This window comes from Doryrhamphus excisus, linkage group LG22 (assembly GCF_037039965.1).
Source record: "Doryrhamphus excisus strain RoL-2023G ecotype Guam linkage group LG22, RoL_Dexc_Guam_v1.1, whole genome shotgun sequence".
NCBI classification, from domain to species: Eukaryota; Metazoa; Chordata; class Actinopteri; order Syngnathiformes; family Syngnathidae; genus Doryrhamphus; species Doryrhamphus excisus.
Window position 1 is genome coordinate 10,287,951 of NC_136378.1, and position 18,672 is coordinate 10,306,622.

Sequence of the window (18,672 nt, forward strand, 5' to 3'; positions counted from 1 at the left end):
AGGCATCACTTCTGTCTGACCTAAACAAAACACTGCACTACTCGTACAGGCAAGCCTACCAAGAGAAGTTGAGGTTCTACAGATATTGTGTTATTGGGACCCTGGTTGTCTTAATTTTCAAGTTCCTCTTCAGAAAGGTAAGAAATCTAAACGTTTACTTACATATTTAAGGATAATTCCTCACAGTGCCACCTTTTTCTCTGCAGATCACTTGGAACAACGGCTGCTGCACAGACACAAGGAGGTGAAAGTTGAAAATCGAACATGTTGATACTTTTTCATGTAAAAAAGGAATTCTTTCAATTTTAAGGTTGAACACAATGAAACACACAACATTCGCTCACAGAGGGACGACTGACATACCTTTAAACCAGTGACGTGCAGTTAGGCTCATACGGCTGGTGAGGCTTTTTCTTAATGTTAACACAGCTTGCTCATTAAGACGAGAAACAAAAAAAGTGACAAATTTACTTTGGTGAAAAAAAGATTCAGATACATCTTACGCATTTATTTTTTTATTAACTGAAAAACATTCTTATCTTTCATCTGTAAGATGTTAGACAGCAAAATGAAAGGATAAACATTAGAACAGGCTCTCAGTATAATACAGTGAAATTGTAAATAATAAAATACATTATGTAAAGTCTCACTTTTGTGATTTTTATTATTGTATAATGCCAGAAAAACCTGGCCTGGGATTTGTGTCATAGCTGACACAGATCTGTTATTGTCATTTTCCGTTCATGAAGAGGACGTGTTAGCAGTCATCATTCTCCAGAATGTCTGGGTGTTGTTCCCAAAACTGTTCACCTATGATGTCACAATGGTAGGCCTGCACGCTCTTCCTGGTCCGAGTCACAAGCACATCCTTCTTCTCATCATTTGCTAAATTCATTTGTTTGGTCACGGTTTCGTCCTGCTGGAAAATAATAATAAAAAAACGCTCTAAAACAGTCTCTTTTGTAATATAATATAGAGATACAAACATCCATAAACATGTATTTTTACATAGTGTATAAAAACTTTGTGTGTTCCTAAAGCCAGATTTTCTTGTTCAGCAATTTCTTCCAACATGGTGGTGTCATGGTGTCAAATGGTAATGAGTGTATTCCCTCAAGCATGCATAGTGTTTATCTAATTAATATAATACCAACAGTTAGCATAATAATAATCACAATAATAATAATGAATGCATGTACAAAGTACAGCGTCCAGCTGTTCAATATTTCAGATGTACCGTATTTTCTGCACTATAAATCACAATTTAGCCTTTAATTTTGAAAATAGATTGACAGTGCGCCTTCCAAAATCTGTAAAAATGTTATTGTGATTTTAAATACATACTTTTTTTTCAAATTTTTATCAAATGTGACCCTCAATGAAAAAAAAGTTTGTTAATGTTGAGAGTGTGTACTTTAAAACTGTCTAGATCTCAAGCAAAAATTGAGCAAGTGAGTATTTCACCTCACCTTCTCCCAGATGAGAGTCGTGCCCTTCCTGTGGACGGCAGGTTCATTGTTGTAGTTGATGTCAAACTCGGAAAACAGGATCTCGTTTTTGTCAGCAGCTAACGTTCCCTGCAGGGGGTGAAAGAAATGTAGTATATTAATGTAAAAACTACATTAATGATGTGTATAAAAATGTGAAACATCACCTTCATTCATGTTAAACCATGAGAGTTAACCAAACACAGTCATGAGAGAGAATACAACTAGCGCCATCTTGTGGCAATATTCTGCAGACGTGGAGGCATTCTGTGCAGTGGTCCAAGCAAAAATGCTGTAGTTTATCTTTGAAGCACAATAAAAAATATATTGATCCAATAAAGTAGTACAACCTAATGTTGGAATTCATTCTCTTGCCTTTACAAAACATACTGTAAGTTATAAGATTTAAATCATCAGTGTGAAATGCTGCAAGTTATCATCAGTAACACAGATAAATACATATTTTCCATAAATGTAAGGCACTCAGATAAAATGTATACAGTGTTGAATACTCACTTTAAGGCGATCCTGCGCCTGCGTTGTAGTGAGTCCACTTTTCTGTACTAAAGTCCAAAACACTGTGTTGTACAAATTATTCACGTGACCTGAAACAGCAGACACAGTTTTGGATCACTTTAAATAAATTAACCACCTCAGTTTAAGTACAATTGCAGCATACTTACAATCTGCTTGCCTCCAGCTCAGGTAATCTTTAATGTTGCGGTTGCTGGGATACAGCACCACACGACCATCAAATCCTGGTGGGTAGAGGAGGGGCTGCTCCCCAAAAAACTCTTTCCAGTAAAATACATACGAGGATGAGAACTGTGAGGTAACGTGGGTCAAAAGCTTGCTGGAAGGTGAATAGAGAGGAAAAGTAGTCAGTAGGCAAAACAGCAGCAAAAGTATCACTATTGTTGAAACACAGGTACCTGGCTCTCCTCTTGAACCAGGTGGAGGTTCTCTTGAAAACAAAACTGAACTCATCACTTTGTCCGTATGCAATGATGATATCGTCTAGTTCCTCCATGACCGAGCGAGCACTGCGAGTCATAAGCCCCAGAGCCCTGTTGTCATTCGGCTTGATGAACTTGTGCTGCTCTGCAAACCTGAAAACAACACAACTACACTCACATCTTTTCAGGAAGACTGTAGATATCCGTCAAGAAAAGGAGACTCACTTGTGAAAGCTGCGTCCATCCAGTCGCACAACGATATAGCAGTTTCTCAGGCAGGTGTCATCGCCTTCAAAGTTACGCACATATTCAAACTTGCTCTTTGCCATGGTATGAGTGCAGGTAAAGAGACAAGCCACAGGTGAAACTACACAAGTCTTTATGCCTTGGAGATATCTGCAGACATGTGCAGTCAGCATCAGGGTGATCCTGCAATGAAAAAGCCATTACAAATGTTATTATTTCTCTCCATTATATCTCTTTTGAACCATGGACTCAGTGGGGTTGTCTGTGTCTTTTACAAGAGGGTCCTTGCAAAGACAACAAAGACCTCTAAAACATTTTGAAATTGTATGACAACAGTCGTACCCTTTAGCTTCCAAGACAATTTATAATAGATTGGCATTTATTCTAACAAATCAAATCCACAATATAAAATGAGACAAATACTAATCTGTTTGACAACAGACTTACCACACTTCAGACGATGTGTATAATCTTTAACACAGATTATATGATATTGCTAAGCCAGCTTGTTGTCTTAAATTAATTAGAAGACACAAAAATAAGCTGTGTTTAAAAAGATGACATCTCTCATGCGAGTTGAGTGGCTTTGGGTCCGCCAGTAAAGATGTTCCGGCTGACAACACGGTCTGTATTACACAACGGTCCGCATTGCCTGAACATAAGAAAAACTTAAAGTAGATTGCTTTCATTTAATTTATGAATCATACGACATTCGGATATATTGATATAAAATATACTCCAGCATGAGTTAGTAGAGTGGAGCAGTTGGTAAATACAGTGTGCAAATTGTGATCATCTGGCTGGAAGCTCGTGTAAGCAAAGATCGTCTACTTACGACAGATTGCTTTTGTACTGCTGTTGCAGGAGACATTTATGTAGTAGTAGAAAAATAAGTACTGTTTTTAAACGGCAAATATGCCTTTATATACGTATATATATCACAAAAAATACAATGTTTCTAAAAGAACGAGCACAACAATGATTCCTAGCTGTATGTGGCGTGAGCATGTGCAGAATATTAGCATTTCCCATGATGCTCTGCGATAAAGTATGCGCTGTTGCTGCGGCGCTTTCAAACAAACATGGAGGAGAAAGAAAGGCAGAAGAGAACAGAAAAGCCAGATAATGAAGAAACAGCATCAACGTCCCGCCTAAATGCTTCGCCGGTGTCACTGGACGACGACACTTCTAAAACAGACGTTTGCTCTGAAAACTTCGACCCACTTTTGGCCTTGTACTCACCCGCGGTGTCGCTGCCTTTTCCAAACATTAAATGTTTCGACAATGTCGCCCAGTACGAAAGCTTCCTCAAGGGCGGCCGGGGCAGAGCAAAGCCGGAAAATGTCGAGAAAAAGCGGCAGAAGGCAATGAAGGGGGTGGCCGACCCGGAGCGTATCGAGCGACTGAAGCAGCTCATGGTGAAGAAGAAGTCTGAAGATGAGGAGGCAGAGGGCAGCAACAAAACACCGCGGCCACGGCGACAAAAGCCTCAGAAAAATGTCCTAACTCGGATGACCCGTAGGTTCAATACTCAAAACAACACGTTTACACCTCTAATTCTTGTACTATTTCATCCATGACACCCACTTTCAGGGGAAAAACTAATAAACAATTCACCATAACACTCACTATTTTTCACATTCATTCTAATGCATATAAATTGTCTTTTCAGTGATTGTGCTCACGTGCATGAGCATTTAAAACTGACCTGAGATCTGCTTGTGTGCAGTATGCAAAGGCAGTCCATTGGGGGAGCTGTACCGATGTGTGGAAGAGAGGATAAGGGTTAAAGTGCACATCAGGACCTTCAAAGGATTGAGGGGTGTGTGCTCTGGCTTCATTGTGGCCTTCGACAAGTTCTGGAACATGGTGAGCTCGCCTGGCTTTGGTAAAACAGGCCATTTTGGTGTTCTTTTAGTTTTTATGATGAATACTTGCTGCTGTTACTCATATTTCTTTTTGGCAGGCGATGGTGGATGTTGATGAGACATACAGAGAGCCTCTTCTTGGGGAGGCCTTGTACCACGAGAAAGCCCTCACCATCACACGGGTATTTGCTGCTTTAGATTGTCAGTTGGTGACATTTCATTCAGTTATGAAATATTGCAAGAATAAATAGAATACTAAATTCACTTTGTCAATCATTTACAAGGCTTGTGTAAATCTCCAGACCTCAAATATAAGACAACCAGTTGTTAAATACCTTCTTGTATTTGGGTCAAATATGTGTGGGGGCATGACATCTATGAGAGCATGATGGAATTAGCTGTTTCATATTGAGAAGTGGTAGTTATGATATATAATGTACACAGTTGTCACACTCGTTAAGACTCTTGAAATCTTTCCACAGCTCTTTGAGAAGTTGAAACTCCAAGAGAGCTCAGGAGGTGAGGATACGCCAACACAGCACAGCAGCCAAGGAGAAACCAGCAAGAGTCCACCTTCAACTCTAAAAGCGACTTCAAAACATTCGACTGCTCGCCTTGCCAGAGGAGACTGCAAGACTTATGGCAAGGTCCAAACTCGCCATGTCAATCAGCTTTTCATCCGGGGTGAGAGCATTTTCCTGGTCAATCCCCAACCACTCTGACACCACTTGAACTGTGCATGAACTGATAGTGATCTGTGGTTCTTCTATTTGTAAGAATCCACTGAGAATCAATCATATATCATATTGATATGGAATTTATTTCTTGTAGTTTTGGGTCTTTTTTGACATGTCTACAACTGAAGTCACTCAGAAATGCACCAGCATTCAAATATCAGCATCAAATTGTAATAAAGCCGATTCTGATTGAGACGGAACAAGATACTCGAGGGTGCATCTCAGTTGTCATCCAGCAGGTGGCAGCAAAGACACAGTAAAGCTTTGGTCGCCATTATCTCCAGATTGTCTCTTGATGTTGCTTTTCCACTTAGTTTGAACAGGAATGACAGCACAGTCTCAGCGGACTTCATAAATGCATTATGAATAATTGAGTTTGTGAAGCTCGGGATTGCAGATGGCACTCAAAAGCTGTCATTTGTCTTGACGTCTCGGATTGCCTTTACTCTTTAATGGGCACATTACCCATAAAAGCACAATTTACTGCATCTCGTCGAAGTTAGAAAATGCTTTCGCTTTTCAATTGTGGGGGTTACTTCGGCGTCCCCAACACTCTGGATTTTTCCTCGTTTATTTTGGTCAATTAGAAATGATACGATATTTATACATATGAAAGTTAACGACAGAATGAGCCAGGAGTCATACTCACCGATTACGTTCAACTTTTTTTCGTTAGTTATCTTAACGTAAATAACATACAGTATATTGCATTTTCACATCATCATATGAGTTTAGTTATGTTTTAATCATTGTACCGCACACCAATGCATTAAACACCGACAACCGAGACGGACAGATGCCGTCAAAGGACAGCCGTACAAGGTGTCGTGCTGTCGCAAAGACGTCATGGCTTACAAGTATTATTCCAGCATTGGGTTCGTGTGGACATTACTGTTATAATTGAAGGTAGACTTAAAAAATATGTTTTAATTGTTAATATTTAACAATTTCAAAACTCAACTACTTAACATGCAAGGTTTGTGACACTGAACATGCTTACATCGACTAAAAGTACAGTTCCGAGCTCAGTACTTCGTTTGTGCCGCTTGAAGCTCATTTGAATGAGGCTAATGAAACAACACACGCCATTAAGTCATTTCAATCAACTGTTTAATGTTGTAAATAAGCCATCTTGCTGTGTAACTCAAAATGGGAATAATGCAAAACTTGATAGTTGCAGATAGTGTTTAAGTAACAATCCCATTTTTTATAGATCAAAAGTAGAAAAATAACCCCTGCATAAGACAAACACTACTGAATTTTTTTTGGTCATTTTAATGTTCCAGACTTCAATAAAAGGCTACAATAGTATCGGTGTGCAAGGGCTCGAGTCCCCCCGAGGCTGCAGAATCCACTTCCTTGTACTCTGGCCAGTGAATAATTTATATCATTGGCAAACCAAAAATGTCAGGCACCCAAGATTTATATGATATTACAGTTACAAGGGTCAGGAGGCACTTGGTCCAGTTAAGGAGCAGTGCTTTGTATGTTCTAACAGATCAGCACCAGTTCTAAGTGAACAGGATTGTTCTACTCATCATTCTCTACCTGCTAAGCTGTGAGGACACTCACACACGGTCACACACAGGAAGTGTCAACTAAACATGAGCCGCTGTTAATGTATAAAAAAAAGGGCGGAGACATCGAACAAGAACTCAAGCTCACATTTGATGTAATCAGAAAACAGTCTGCGCTAGTGGAAGTACAATAACTCAAAAAGGCGGAATATGTCCAAAAGGACAATCAAACAGCAACCATGAAGTAATTAAGACAACTGTTATCTGTACAGTTTGCTTGGCTTGAGGCACGAGTACAAATTATTTGTACATGGTGTGGTTGCTACTGTCAACACTGCATGGTCACATTGTCTCCCTTGAGGAAGTTAACCAAGAGAAAAAGGTCTTCCAGGCACTCTGGGTTGTAATTGGAAGGAAAAAAATCCAACTACTGATTATCTCATTTAAATGCAAAGTGATCATACTTTTCTTTTGAAGCAATTTATATATATATTTATATATACTGTATATATGTACACCATCACTAAAGCCATATATGTAGTACCAAAGATAATTGATGATGTCTGTGATTGGAAATCTCCAGACATGAATGAGTCAAAGCTTTAGTTTCACACAGTCAATGATTGCCAGTAGGACACAAGGCTCCATAATGAGTGGACGTGTCCCAACATGGAAGGGAAGGTCACAATGAGCTCCATCAAAAATCTAAATTTAGATCCTTTTCTGGATGATGTAACTCTTCACATTGTTATTTCCCCCAATAAGCTTCTTCATAAGGGAGCGATTTGTATTTACGGGCTAAATAAAGGAAGACAAGGACAAATAAGAGGTAACTTGATATATTAGAAGTTAAAATGGCTGATTATGTTATCCTGACTTACTATTCAATAAAGTTAGAGAAGAGGCATCTCAAAAACCGATGCATATACATTTTTGCTATTCTGGTGATTTCATTTGATTGAGGTCGTAAAAGCGAAACCCCTGACATTCACTGGGTATAACACACCTCGCATTCATAAACAGCAAGGCACACGATTTACAATAGCTGTCTGATGACCACCCCCAGACCGCACCCAATATTGGTTCAAACTCCATACATGCATACACTTAGCTCCATTTCACTGTACAGCATTGTTTAAAATAAGGACATCGCAGAGTTTGTATTTTGAGAGTTGACATGATTCAAGTACTCTTTGTTTGAAGCTCATAATCCTTCACTAACAAGCCCTCAGATATCATCTCTGCTTTCCAGCGTAATCACTTCCCAAAGTTACCAAAGTCGGCAAATGCGTCATGTTTGGACTGTTGGACCATTCCTGGATTCATCCCCATGGCACCAGGAATTACCATTGGCATACCTCCCTGTGGCATCCCCATGTTCATGCCCATCCCCATCATCCCTTGGTTGGGAGCCATCGCCATCCCCATCATTCCGTGGTTGGACGCCATTCCCATTCCCATCATACTTGGGTTGGAGGCCATGCTCATGCCCATGCCAGCACCAGGGTGCATCATAGGATTCACATGCGGTCTGACTGCAGAGGGTCCAAGGCTCATTGTGGAAAATCCTTGGGAGAGCATATTAGCGCTTGCCTGGTTGCCTGGAATAAATGGATTGAACATGTTAAGAGTTTGTCAACTAAAGAGCGCTTTCAAAGTGCACATTTATTGTTACCAACATATGTTATGTTATGTGAGAGAATGGAAAATAGTCTGTAAAATGTGTCGTCAATTGACGGCAGCTTGTCAGCTTGCCTAAAGCCTATTGGTGCCAGCGTGTGTGATCGCTGACGTTCCACTTGAAGTTCGACTATTCTACCATCTTTGTTTACACATTTTGCCTGGCTACACAGACTCTTGGGCTATAGTTATCCACCTAGTCTCTGGTTCACACTCTAACCTTGTTGGAGTGTATTGAGGGTGGGTTGACTTGGCTTGGGCGCCTGCATGCCCGGACCCAGGAAGTCAAGGCTGATGTTCACAGAATGGTCTGACCAAGTGGAGGGGAGGGAAGCTTTGGCTGCAGCACCCTGAGAAATGACTCCCTGCTGAGTAGTCTGCGGTTGTAGAGGCGCCCCGATGTTCTGGATTGGCTGGAATAGACATTAAAAAAGGAACCAAATAAATAAAACATTCTAAGAGATCTTACTTTTAAGACTACAATATTACTCAACTATATAGTGATAAAAGTTATTAGCAATTTTCCATGGCAGAGAAAGTAATATACAGTTTCAGTGAGAAATCCACACTATGCTGCAATAAAAGTAATATAGTATAGTGTGAAAAGATAGATTTACTCTCTGAAACCAACCCTGAAAGAGATAATGAAGAGTTACAGTTCCAGGTTCTGATCTTAATTGATTAAACCATATTCTTGAACAAAACAGACTAAAGGCAGTGGTGGGTGTCTGCCTTAAGTGGGTCAAGAACCTTTTTAAAAGGGAATACAGTCGACATGCACCGGCTTTTGTTGGGTTTTTAATGTTGGTTTACATGTCTCAAACCTGATGTTCTTATTCTTGATGTCAGCCGTACGTAGAGTGGGTGGTTAGGCAGGGATCTCAAGGGGAGAACTCGAGCATCTGTTAACACTCTACCGTCAGGTTTATCGTCTATTTCAATCACAAGAGAAGTGTCTTTATCACACTGCACACTGACTGAAGTGGTCACAAAGCAGTGCAAACGATGAATAAATGCATACAAAGGGATGGTTGTATGTTCTAACACTTATCTATAAGGGCCAAGGATTAAAAAAACTATTCCAACACACAAGTATCCTCTCTGGTATTAATACTGTATTATTGGTATATTGAAGTTGTGGGTGTAATATAATTATATATTTGTATCTAAAAATGTTTTTGCCTATATTTATTGTTTTTCATACCTTTACTTTGGACTAGACACATTCTTTGATCACGTGAGTGTGTTGAAGAAATTGCTTTTATGTCTTTTTTCACTTTTGTTTCTTCACTGTCATGTTCTCTTGATATTGCTCTTTTGTCTTTGCGGTTGAAAAAAAGCCCAACTTGGCAAAATGATTGGTCTCCAGAGGCAACATTGTTTTATCAATTCCTGATGATGCTTGTTACACGATAACAGCAGTCGTCACACAAGGTCATGTGACAGACATCTCCTTTGGTCTCTCCTGTTCAAGTACAGAATGCAGAATAGCAATTTAGCATTCATTAGGTTTAGCAATGACTAATTGAAATCTACAGCATCAAACTGAAGGGAAAGCAACAGTTTCCTGCTTCAGATTTTTAGCTGCGTCTCCAAAGTAAATGTGCTACCTGCTCTAAAAAAAACCCAAACAAACCACTAAGCAATATTTCGTTTCTGCCTGGGAAGCTGTGTACTCTCTCTAGCCTATTATAATTGTACACATCAGTCAAGTAACATTAACTGATAATATCAGCATTCCAAACCTGTCAAGGATTATTCTCCCCAAAATGTCAGCATGAAACTGATGTCATGTAATGCTAAGTATATCAATAAATTATTCAAAATGGATGCTTGTGTGTATGAGTGCAACCATGCATACCTGCGACCTAGACTGAGGCAGGCCTGTGGTGCTCATGCTTTGTGTACTGTTCATGCTGAAGTTGAGGCTCTGAGAGGAGGTGAACGTCTGAGTTGGCCCCATCAAGTCAAATAGATCTGCTGAGGACGCATTGTTTCCCGCAGCTGCGACTGGGGCAGGGGCAGGACTTGCAGTCATGGCTCCAAAAAGGTCATTTCCACTGGTGTCAACAGACTGAGCAGATGCTGGCATCTGGCCACCAGGGAACGCATTCCACTCTCCAAAGTCTCCGTTGCTGCTGGAGACTGCTGCGGCTGAAAGATGAAAGGAAAAAAAAAAAAAAGTTATTTTCCACCCAAACCATGATGTTGATATTTTGAGTGTAAATAACGGCAGCATTCTGCAAACAGAAATCGAAATGTCAAATTGAATCTCTCCTGGAAATCAGTTGAGTCTTTGTAGGGTCAGTCCAGTTTTACTGAAGGTATTCTCGGTGATAACCAATGCCACATTTTAAAATTTAATTGAATTGATTCTGCTTGTTGTCTTTCCCTCTCAACTTCCTCTGCCCCCCCCCCCCCCCCACCACCACCGTCTTCCTCTGTCCCTGTCTCCTTGTCATCCATAACTGAAGCTGATGTGTGTCTGTTCTTGTTATGCAGAGCAGGTAGCATGCACCATATGGCCAGCTTTCCTTTTGAATATTCTAGCAGTGTGCTGGAATAGCTACAATGGCACAACACACACTTAAAAACAAAAAAAAAAAAACTTGAATTCTACCAGATCCGGCGGAAAGACCAGTCGAAGCAGCGGGCGAAGAGAAGTCGGCAAATCCACCAATCAAGTCTGCAATGAGAAAGAGACATGAAGAGGTCCATTTTTTATGGACAAACTCCAGGTGTTGAGCTGCCAGCTAGCATTCCTTCAGTGTCAGGAGTGCTGGGCAGAAAGGATGGGTGGTAACATCTGCTCAGTCCTCCTGCCCTCGTCATTCACCAGGGACTACTCCAAAAAACATCTGTTGCACTTAGTTCCTATACATGAACTCCCTCCTCCAACAGTCCCCAAAATCTGACGCCAACAACAGCAGCTGGACACTGTGAAAAGTATAGAAGTGTCCGTTTTAAGAAAGCCAGCCGTCAGGCCATTGGATCACCATTTCCCATTTTCTGAATAATCAAGTGCAGAGACTCAAATTGTCTTTGCTTGGACCTTGATTGCGTGAGGGTATAAGATTAAAGAGATGCTTGTTGACCCATAACATTACCATTTTAAATAGTCAGTTACATTACAGTCAGTACATTACTCTATTAAATTGCAGGGAAAAAAAGAGCTTCTGGACTTTTGACCAGGACTTTGGTTAGATTACAATGCAGTATGTATGTTCTGCGTCAGACCACACCTCATTTTATGTATTTACTTAAACTACACTGGTGAGAATATGACAACTACTCTCTACCAAAATCTTTTGGCTGTCATACATTTGGGAAGAAACATGATTTTCAAACTGACGTTTTGTTTTTACTGAAAATCATGGTTGAAAATGTCTTTCTGAAATTGACTCGGAAAATACCTGTGGAAGACGGTTTTGAAGGTGTCGTGTCCACCATTAGTAGATCAACGAGTCCACTACTTGAAGGCTGCGGGGCTGCTGACTGGGGCTGAAATACGATAAAATAAATACATGAGAGAGGGACAATATTCTTCCGTCTACTGTATAGGAAGTTTCTCTTAAACATATGCTACCTGTTTGGTGGTGGCATTTGGGCTCTTGTCACCTGTGTACTGGGCCGCTGCCCCCAAGTCCACTTTCCTAGATGGGACACCACCTCTCTTTCTGGTAGCCGTCGTCTCTGTTGCTTGGACTATTTGTACACTCTTGGTGGTAACAGTCTCTTCTTCATCTTTGAACTCTTTGCCTGACTTGCCATTATGAGATGAGCGACCTCGTTCCTCCTCATTGTCACTTGAAAAAAACCAAAAAAAAAACACAAATGTATTGAACGCCCCTGTAAAATGTTTCAGTGTGGAACATATATATTTTTAAATTAAGCTCCGTTTTCCACTGTGCTGTCTCTATGCTTATTCTCACTAGGTATCCCAGCTGTCTTTGGGCAAGAGGCTGGGTAGGTTGAGGTCAAATTTATTTGTTTTAATTTCCAACCGTTAACTGCTCAAAGTGCTATACAACAGTCAATAAAACACAAAACACACGGCTAATCACAAATTGTACAGCTAACAGTAAAAAGTACAAACAGTGTACAGAGTAATGACACTAATGAAAACAATAAAACGGGTATATTTTCAAAATGGTTAGAATGTCCTTTTGGCAATGGGAGTTGATATTTGGAAAATGGTTTGTGCCGCTTCCCCCTACCTAAATCGGTCTGGAGAGTCGTCTCTGTCCTTTTTCCTGAACTTGTTGATGGTATCGTCAATGGTGCTTCCAATCTTGTCACTGATCTCTCCCAACTTATCGCTGAAAGGAAACTGCCCTTTATTATTCTCCCAGTCGTCATCCCACCTGCCACGGCTATCTGAATCGTACCTGTCCCCCGCTGGGGGCCAACACATCAAAACAGAAGGATTACACACAGATTACAGAGAAAAACATTAATGTTTTTTGTATAAGGGGCTGAGATTAGTTTTGATCAATTTGTCAACAGCGGACTTACAGTAACCTCTGTATCCTCTACTGTCGGAGGACACGCCAACATATTTATCTTTGTTTTTCTTTGCTTTTTTCCTCTCTTCCCTCAGCCTTTCATCATCCTGGACAAACTCCACCAGCTCCTTCACCTTCTGCCGCACATTCACCCCTTGGTCCTTCCCATGCTCGTCTAGGTGCAAAGATGCAGCATATAATTACCAACGTGTACAGATTCTTTAAAAAAACTTAAATGCTGACATGCAGTCTCGCACTTAAAGACCACAGCAAATTTAAAATCAACAGAAAATGATGAATTTCTTGTAAACTACACCTTAAATACACATATGGTTGAAAATAATGAAAGCAGCTTTGTGTGTTTGTGACTGTGGGTGTGTGTGTGTGCGCGCACATTTGTGTGGTGTTAGGAATTGTGGAATAAGCAGAGCTTTCATCACAGCTCACACTGAAACTGTTGTTAATTAGCATTCTGTTAGAGAAAGCCTCTCATTATCAAAGCAGAACTTTACAGCTAAAGTGACAATGAGTTGCAGAGGTTTGACATGCTTGCGTATGCACTCCTCTACCAAAGTGCAGAGGAAAAGAAAACACGGTAGAGGGGGAAAAACACTTACCAACAAAGTGGTAGCTTTCTAATGATCTCAGGTCATAGAGATGTTCTCTAGCACTAGTGACAACCCGCTCTGATCCATTCCTGATGAGATGAGCAAGCAGCAGTAGGGACTGCAGAGGACAGAATATATAATAGTCAAGAGTGATTTTGCATTAATTGCGGATATGAATATTGTAGAATTCTATTCAAAACGGCCAAGATTGATTTTTTTTCTGGCCAGCAGGGTATTGTATTGAGAAAAATCCAGGATAGGTTAAAAATCTCAAACATTCAAGGGTTTTCCACACATGGTTTTGATGTGTTCATGATTAATCACATAAATGTTCCTGTAAGTTTGAAAACAGCTGCATTTTTAAAAGGGTCAATCAATTGTAACCATCGGCCTTTGCGCCTGTGTTGCAGAAATGCATATACTACAAGTTTGTAGTACATGGGCCTACCTTGTAGACTCTCCTCCAGTTTTTCTTGTTGTCTCTCAGCATGCGGGTCCACAGCATGTTCATCACCTCTGGGAACTGCTCGTACATGAAGGTTGCTCTGAGCATTAAGACATTTGCAAAGCAGAGAAATAGCCAGCACGTTAACACACCACAATGCAAAGTTTATCTGGCTTATTTAGTAATAACATAACTGAACGCCTGACTTCATGTCTGCCTGTCTGCTAGGTCCCCAAGGAAACAAGTCTTGTTTATGTCTTCTCTATGTCTCTTATTTTGTCTACTATTAAGGTGATACGGGTGTAAAGATGACTATAGAGGTGTTATTTCATGTCTAGAGGCAATGTTAAAAAATATGTCTTTTATAAAAAGTAATCCTACTTCGGAGAAATTCACTTAACACTGTTGGATCTGGAACAAATTACCCGCAATAAATGAGGGATTACTGTAATATGTAAACACAACAAAGCAAAACTTTATTCAAGATAGTAAGAGAGGCAGCATGCAACATTAATTGAAAGTTGCTCACCTCGAAATTTCACTCATCTGCTGTCCTGATGGTCCCCAAGGGTCATCATTGGTTGCCTCTCTAACTTTGGACTCTACCTCCGAGTAGTTCATCACCACATTCGTTCTGTGCAGAATTAAAATTTTTAAAAAAATCAATATGAAAGAAAAAAAAAACAAAACAGACCAAATCACATCATCTGTTTCAACAAGTAAAAAGGTTGCCTTTACTGCCACACCCATACACTTGTTCTTTCAGCCTCTGGACAATGGGACAAAGGGAATGCTTGGTTGTGAACGCTGCATGGAACCAGCAGTCAAAACAAGAACCGTATAACGTGTCTATGAACAAACAAAAGCAAATTTGTGCCCAGTATAAAACCACAAGACCTGCTGCAAGAGACCTCTTGCTCGATTTTAGCCTACAAGAAGTACAATGTAGAGTAACAAAAACATAGTCAGGATCTTTATTGGCTACGTAAAAAAAACTACCAAATGAGAACACCTCATAAGTTTGTGAAAACACAGAACACATGTTATCTTTCATCTGTTCAGTCCTTGTACACATGTTGCAACTTCTGCTTGAAGTGGTTAGAACGTGACCTTGTTGAACAGTCAGGAAATATCCGAAAAGAATGATGAGTATGTAGAAGTTAAGCCACAAACAACCATCAAATACAAAGACTGAAAGAACGTGGGACCTCCAAATTCACCTGAGGGCATATAATTTGGAAAGCAAAAATCTGGGGCCTCTATATTTTGTTTGCTGGCTAATACGATGCTAATATAGAGGGATGTTTTTGATTTGAACAAAAATATGAAGAATGCATTTGGATTCTTTATCAAATTATAAAGAGCTAATTATCAGAGCTACAGTATAACCAAAACATGGTATGGCGGGTACATTTGGGCCGTACGCTTCCTAACCTCCTCACATATTCATGCCACCTCAGCACAGCGCCTAAAAGAGCAGCATTGATTTGGTGGTAGTTTAACTGGGATACACCCTTTTTTGTGGTTGTGAAGACAGACTGCATCACTACGTCAAGCTTCTGGGGATGAGGATTACACACTTGAGTACACAGTGTTCTTTGGATGAAAAAGCAAGTTCATGGCAAGAAAACTGTTTATTTTTCCCGGGAAACACATCTCATTCATCCTAAGTTGGTAATCATTGAAAAATACACAGGATAAATAAACAGCATACATACAAATCCTTGTGAGGCATATTGAAGACAGAAGTGGGAAGTTCTGGAGCTGAATCTAAACTTACAAGAGTCACACTTATTGTAGAAGTTGATCCAAAATGGGTTAGCAGCTCTCTACTGTAATTCTTAAATGGAAAAATAGCCCCAGTGTAAAAGAGGCAGTCATGACTGAGATAATATCTAGTTTTTATCAAGTTCTTCAGTTACTTTCATTATGTTGTATGATGGACATATCCTCTGCCTCTGTAATAATTTAAGATACTGCACATTTCCTCATGCTCTTATAAATGACACATGCAGAGACAGGATGTAGTAATGCAATGGCTTATCTTATTTACTGGTCACCATTGCCTTCAATATTACTGATAAAGTGGAAGTTGCAATTCTCTCCGACAGCGGTGTACTATCACATACTTTTTAAACAGATATATTCTTTAGATTGGCATTTGTCCAAGTGTTTTACTCTTTGTTCACGCGTTATTTTTATGCACTGACAAAACAAACAGCTGAAGCGTAGTCGGTTGGAAACCATTTACACTACATTACAGTCGGTGACACGTGCTGTATTAATCACCCAAGGCTTCAGGGAAACTAATCTTTTATTTGAACATACATTTTCCTCTTTATTTTGTGCCCTTTCTGTGTCACACTACTTGCAAGAGTGCATCCAACAGAAAAACACTCTTAGATAATAATGGTCTAAGGTCAATTGTCTGCAAACATGTACCTAATAACATTGCATGTAAGACATATAATACAATAAAAATGTGCACACAATTAACTTACATGTAAAGAAAACAGAAGTTGCTTGAGGTCAAAGCTGGTAAATATTTACTACTGGCTGCCATCACACACAACTGACACTTTAGTGTACTACATGTAGGAGTGTCACGGCAACTCATTTGCATACACTTTTTAAAAATCAGTTCACATGTTCTCAGTAGTGTTGAGCAATACTGCAAACCTGTGTTCTGATCTGATACCAAGTAATTTTTTTTTAAAAACTTGAATATGTTTAAAATCATGAAATTATTTTGTCTTTAATGTCTTCTTTGTGACTCTGATCATTTGTCAGGCAAGCAATGCCACACCAAACACACACATTTGTGAACATAAACATAGAAAATAACTGGAAAATATCGATCTCATCACGCTAGTATCGATCCGATAAGGATACCACCAACGGAATTGTCCCCCACCCCTCGTTATCAGGTTTCAACCAGCTGTTGAAACGTAAACAAGACAAACTGCACGTCTTGTTAGCTAAATTATGTGTAAAATATTAACAAATGTTCGAAACACACCAATAAATGACATATTACTACATGTTATAACATTTTTACATGTTGAATGACACGAAATGTTAAGACACACGTTCCCACACTTCCATAAGGAGTAACTAAAAGTGAGTCAAACTTATCGACAAGTGCCAGAATGTCCACGTCACTTGGCGAGTTTGTGTTTTTAACTGTTGTCACTTCAAACCGTGGCTGTGAAACGTAACGTTATATAGCAGCAGTACCCCCCTCTAATGAGCCAAAGCTGTCAAACTAGCTTAGCTGGCTAGCCGGGTCAGTTAGCCACCTAGCCAGGAAATTAGCTTGTTGGCTAAGTGAGTTAGCTTGACCTGCCGGGAACAAACAGCAACAACACGCTTAGGTTATAAGCAGTACATTGCGCCTCATACAATCAAATGCAACACTGAAATAATGAGTATACACGTTGAAAGAATGAGTCCAATTTGCCAACTACATCGCTAGCAAGCGTCCAAAGCTAGCTAACTTGTCTGAGCGACGTGACGTCAAACTTTTTGATACGTGTCTCTTTCAAACAGGTACACTCCGCACGCAAAGGACACGTAAACGGCTGCCAGATACTCACGCTTTGTCAACCAACTCCCGAACCTTCCACATGTTCAGCATCTTGGCTCTGTGAAAAGAAGCTTTCCGCCTCGCTAAAACGCTTCACTCAAAGCCCAACACCGATACCAAACGTTGAATTGGAAAAGTAAAGAGTGGTCACACCTCTCTTTCTAGACAGGAGGCGCAAACGCACCAACCAGGCCGTCACGAAAGCTTACTGGCGTCAATAAATGATCGCTTCCGTTTGCTTCAAGTACTTTGAAGTGGAAGAACAAAAGACCTGACATTGCACCTTTGCACCAGGAACATCTTGTTGCAAACTTTGTCATGGGAACACATACGCAATACAATAAGGAATTTAAATACATACTCATTCATTGTTTTCCTAATTGTCTGATCATAGGCCCTGCAATATAATTCTATTTAGATAGCTTTTTTAATAAACAATATAATACAATGCAATAACAATTTAACAAGAAATAAACCATACTATACTAAAAATGAATAATTATAACACAAATTAAATGACCTATTTGCACATTATTCAGCTTTTGAGTGTGAAGCTAAAGCCACACTACAGTATAACCTTTACAGGTGAGCTTCACTGACATTCTCTCAATGTTTGAATGCACATGACAAACTGTTCAGTACTTTTTGCAGAACTTGTTGCAACAAGGAACTCAATTCATAACAGGTGTGTGAGCCAATGTTTTTTTTTTAAGCCTTTTTACAAATTTCAAAAGTCAGTCAGTATGCAACCCTCAACGGAAAAAACTTTGCAACTTGACAAGTACGCAGGTATAAGACCAATCATTTTAGAATATAATAATAACTGAATTTATTTTGGTTAATAATGTTGGCAAAAAAGGTTTCATTTGGCATTTATTTGCTCAAATGGACAACTAATTAAGGCATGGCGTACAGTATATTACAGCAAAGGCCACTATTTGAGCATGGATGTTTCAAAGTACACAGTAGTTTTTGGTGTATTTTCGGAGCATCTCAACTAACTTCTCACGCTCCACTGTCAAAGGAAAACCTTTCAT

General features: G+C 39.8%; 5 protein-coding genes across 11 annotated transcripts in view; 2 read left to right on the top strand and 3 right to left on the bottom strand.

The window, feature by feature from the left end:
• Positions 1–431, bottom strand: part of adam19b (ADAM metallopeptidase domain 19b) — a 27,908-nt gene extending 27,477 nt beyond the window's left edge. For 2 of the 6 annotated variants that reach the window (XM_078788283.1, XM_078788282.1), the window contains exons 1-2: positions 364–431; positions 163–226 (exon numbers count right to left, since the gene is read on the bottom strand). The gene's annotated coding sequence lies outside the window, so the exon portion shown is untranslated. Of the gene's footprint in view, positions 1–162; positions 227–363 lie in introns of those variants that run through there. The other 4 variants (XM_078788286.1, XM_058063924.2, XM_058063925.2 and 1 more) reach the window with 3 other exon arrangements.
• Positions 1–684, top strand: part of LOC144894427 (N-acetylglucosamine-1-phosphotransferase subunits alpha/beta-like) — a 1,921-nt gene extending 1,237 nt beyond the window's left edge. The window contains exons 7-8 of the mRNA XM_078788289.1: positions 50–137; positions 207–684. Of these exons, the coding sequence (XP_078644415.1) occupies positions 50–137; positions 207–248 (130 nt within the window). The 3' untranslated portion in view covers positions 249–684. The remainder of the gene's footprint in view (positions 1–49; positions 138–206) is intronic.
• thg1l (tRNA-histidine guanylyltransferase 1-like) lies at positions 550–3,507 on the bottom strand. 2 transcript variants are annotated; one of them, XM_078788288.1, is made up of 7 exons: positions 3,137–3,507; positions 2,669–2,872; positions 2,420–2,596; positions 2,171–2,340; positions 2,004–2,092; positions 1,470–1,577; positions 550–916 (listed from the first exon to the last, which is right to left on the bottom strand). In XM_078788288.1, exons 2-7 carry the CDS (start codon positions 2,860–2,862, stop codon positions 758–760), a joined length of 897 nt encoding a protein of 298 aa, XP_078644414.1. In that variant the 5' UTR covers positions 2,863–2,872; positions 3,137–3,507; the 3' UTR covers positions 550–757. The 2 variants fall into 2 exon arrangements, with proteins under 2 accessions (XP_078644414.1, XP_057919917.2); XM_058063934.2 differs by having other exon boundaries at positions 559–919; positions 3,137–3,506.
• Positions 3,508–3,728: 221 nt separating this feature from the next.
• Positions 3,729–5,800, top strand: lsm11 (LSM11, U7 small nuclear RNA associated). The gene is made up of 4 exons (XM_058063743.2): positions 3,729–4,207; positions 4,419–4,558; positions 4,656–4,739; positions 5,040–5,800. The coding sequence occupies exons 1-4, from the start codon at positions 3,772–3,774 to the stop codon at positions 5,277–5,279; spliced, it is 900 nt and encodes a 299-aa protein (XP_057919726.2). The 5' UTR covers positions 3,729–3,771; the 3' UTR covers positions 5,280–5,800.
• A 587-nt stretch (positions 5,801–6,387) lies between these two features.
• On the bottom strand, positions 6,388–17,845 carry clint1a (clathrin interactor 1a). The gene is made up of 12 exons (XM_058063742.2): positions 17,646–17,845; positions 14,579–14,683; positions 14,053–14,149; positions 13,614–13,722; positions 13,007–13,171; positions 12,709–12,889; positions 12,078–12,297; positions 11,905–11,992; positions 11,112–11,177; positions 10,353–10,645; positions 8,712–8,904; positions 6,388–8,412 (listed from the first exon to the last, which is right to left on the bottom strand). Exons 1-12 carry the CDS (start codon positions 17,684–17,686, stop codon positions 8,069–8,071), a joined length of 1,902 nt encoding a protein of 633 aa, XP_057919725.2. The 5' UTR covers positions 17,687–17,845; the 3' UTR covers positions 6,388–8,068.
• Positions 17,846–18,672: the final 827 nt, after the last annotated feature.

Bases quoted from the DNA above. Each gene is read 5' to 3' on its own strand.
- thg1l (XM_058063934.2), bottom strand. From the start codon at position 2,862: ATGCTGACTGCACATGTCTGCAGATATCTCCAAGGCATAAAGACTTGT. The intron at 2,093-2,170 runs GTAAGTATGCTG...CTGCTGTTTCAG, and splicing joins GAGCTGGAGGCAAGCAGATT to GTCACGTGAATAATTTGTAC. The intron at 920-1,469 runs GTGAGGTGAAAT...ATTATTTTCCAG, and splicing joins CGACTCTCATCTGGGAGAAG to CAGGACGAAACCGTGACCAA.
- lsm11 (XM_058063743.2), top strand. From the start codon at position 3,772: ATGGAGGAGAAAGAAAGGCAGAAGAGAACAGAAAAGCCAGATAATGAA. The intron at 4,208-4,418 runs GTAGGTTCAATA...GCTTGTGTGCAG, and splicing joins TGTCCTAACTCGGATGACCC to TATGCAAAGGCAGTCCATTG. The intron at 4,559-4,655 runs GTGAGCTCGCCT...TCTTTTTGGCAG, and splicing joins TCGACAAGTTCTGGAACATG to GCGATGGTGGATGTTGATGA.
- clint1a (XM_058063742.2), bottom strand. From the start codon at position 17,686: ATGCTGAACATGTGGAAGGTTCGGGAGTTGGTTGACAAAGC. The intron at 13,172-13,613 runs GTAAGTGTTTTT...CTTTGCACCTAG, and splicing joins AGAAAGCTACCACTTTGTTG to ACGAGCATGGGAAGGACCAA. The intron at 8,905-10,352 runs GTATGCATGGTT...TGTCTATTCCAG, and splicing joins TGCCTCAGTCTAGGTCGCAG to CCAATCCAGAACATCGGGGC.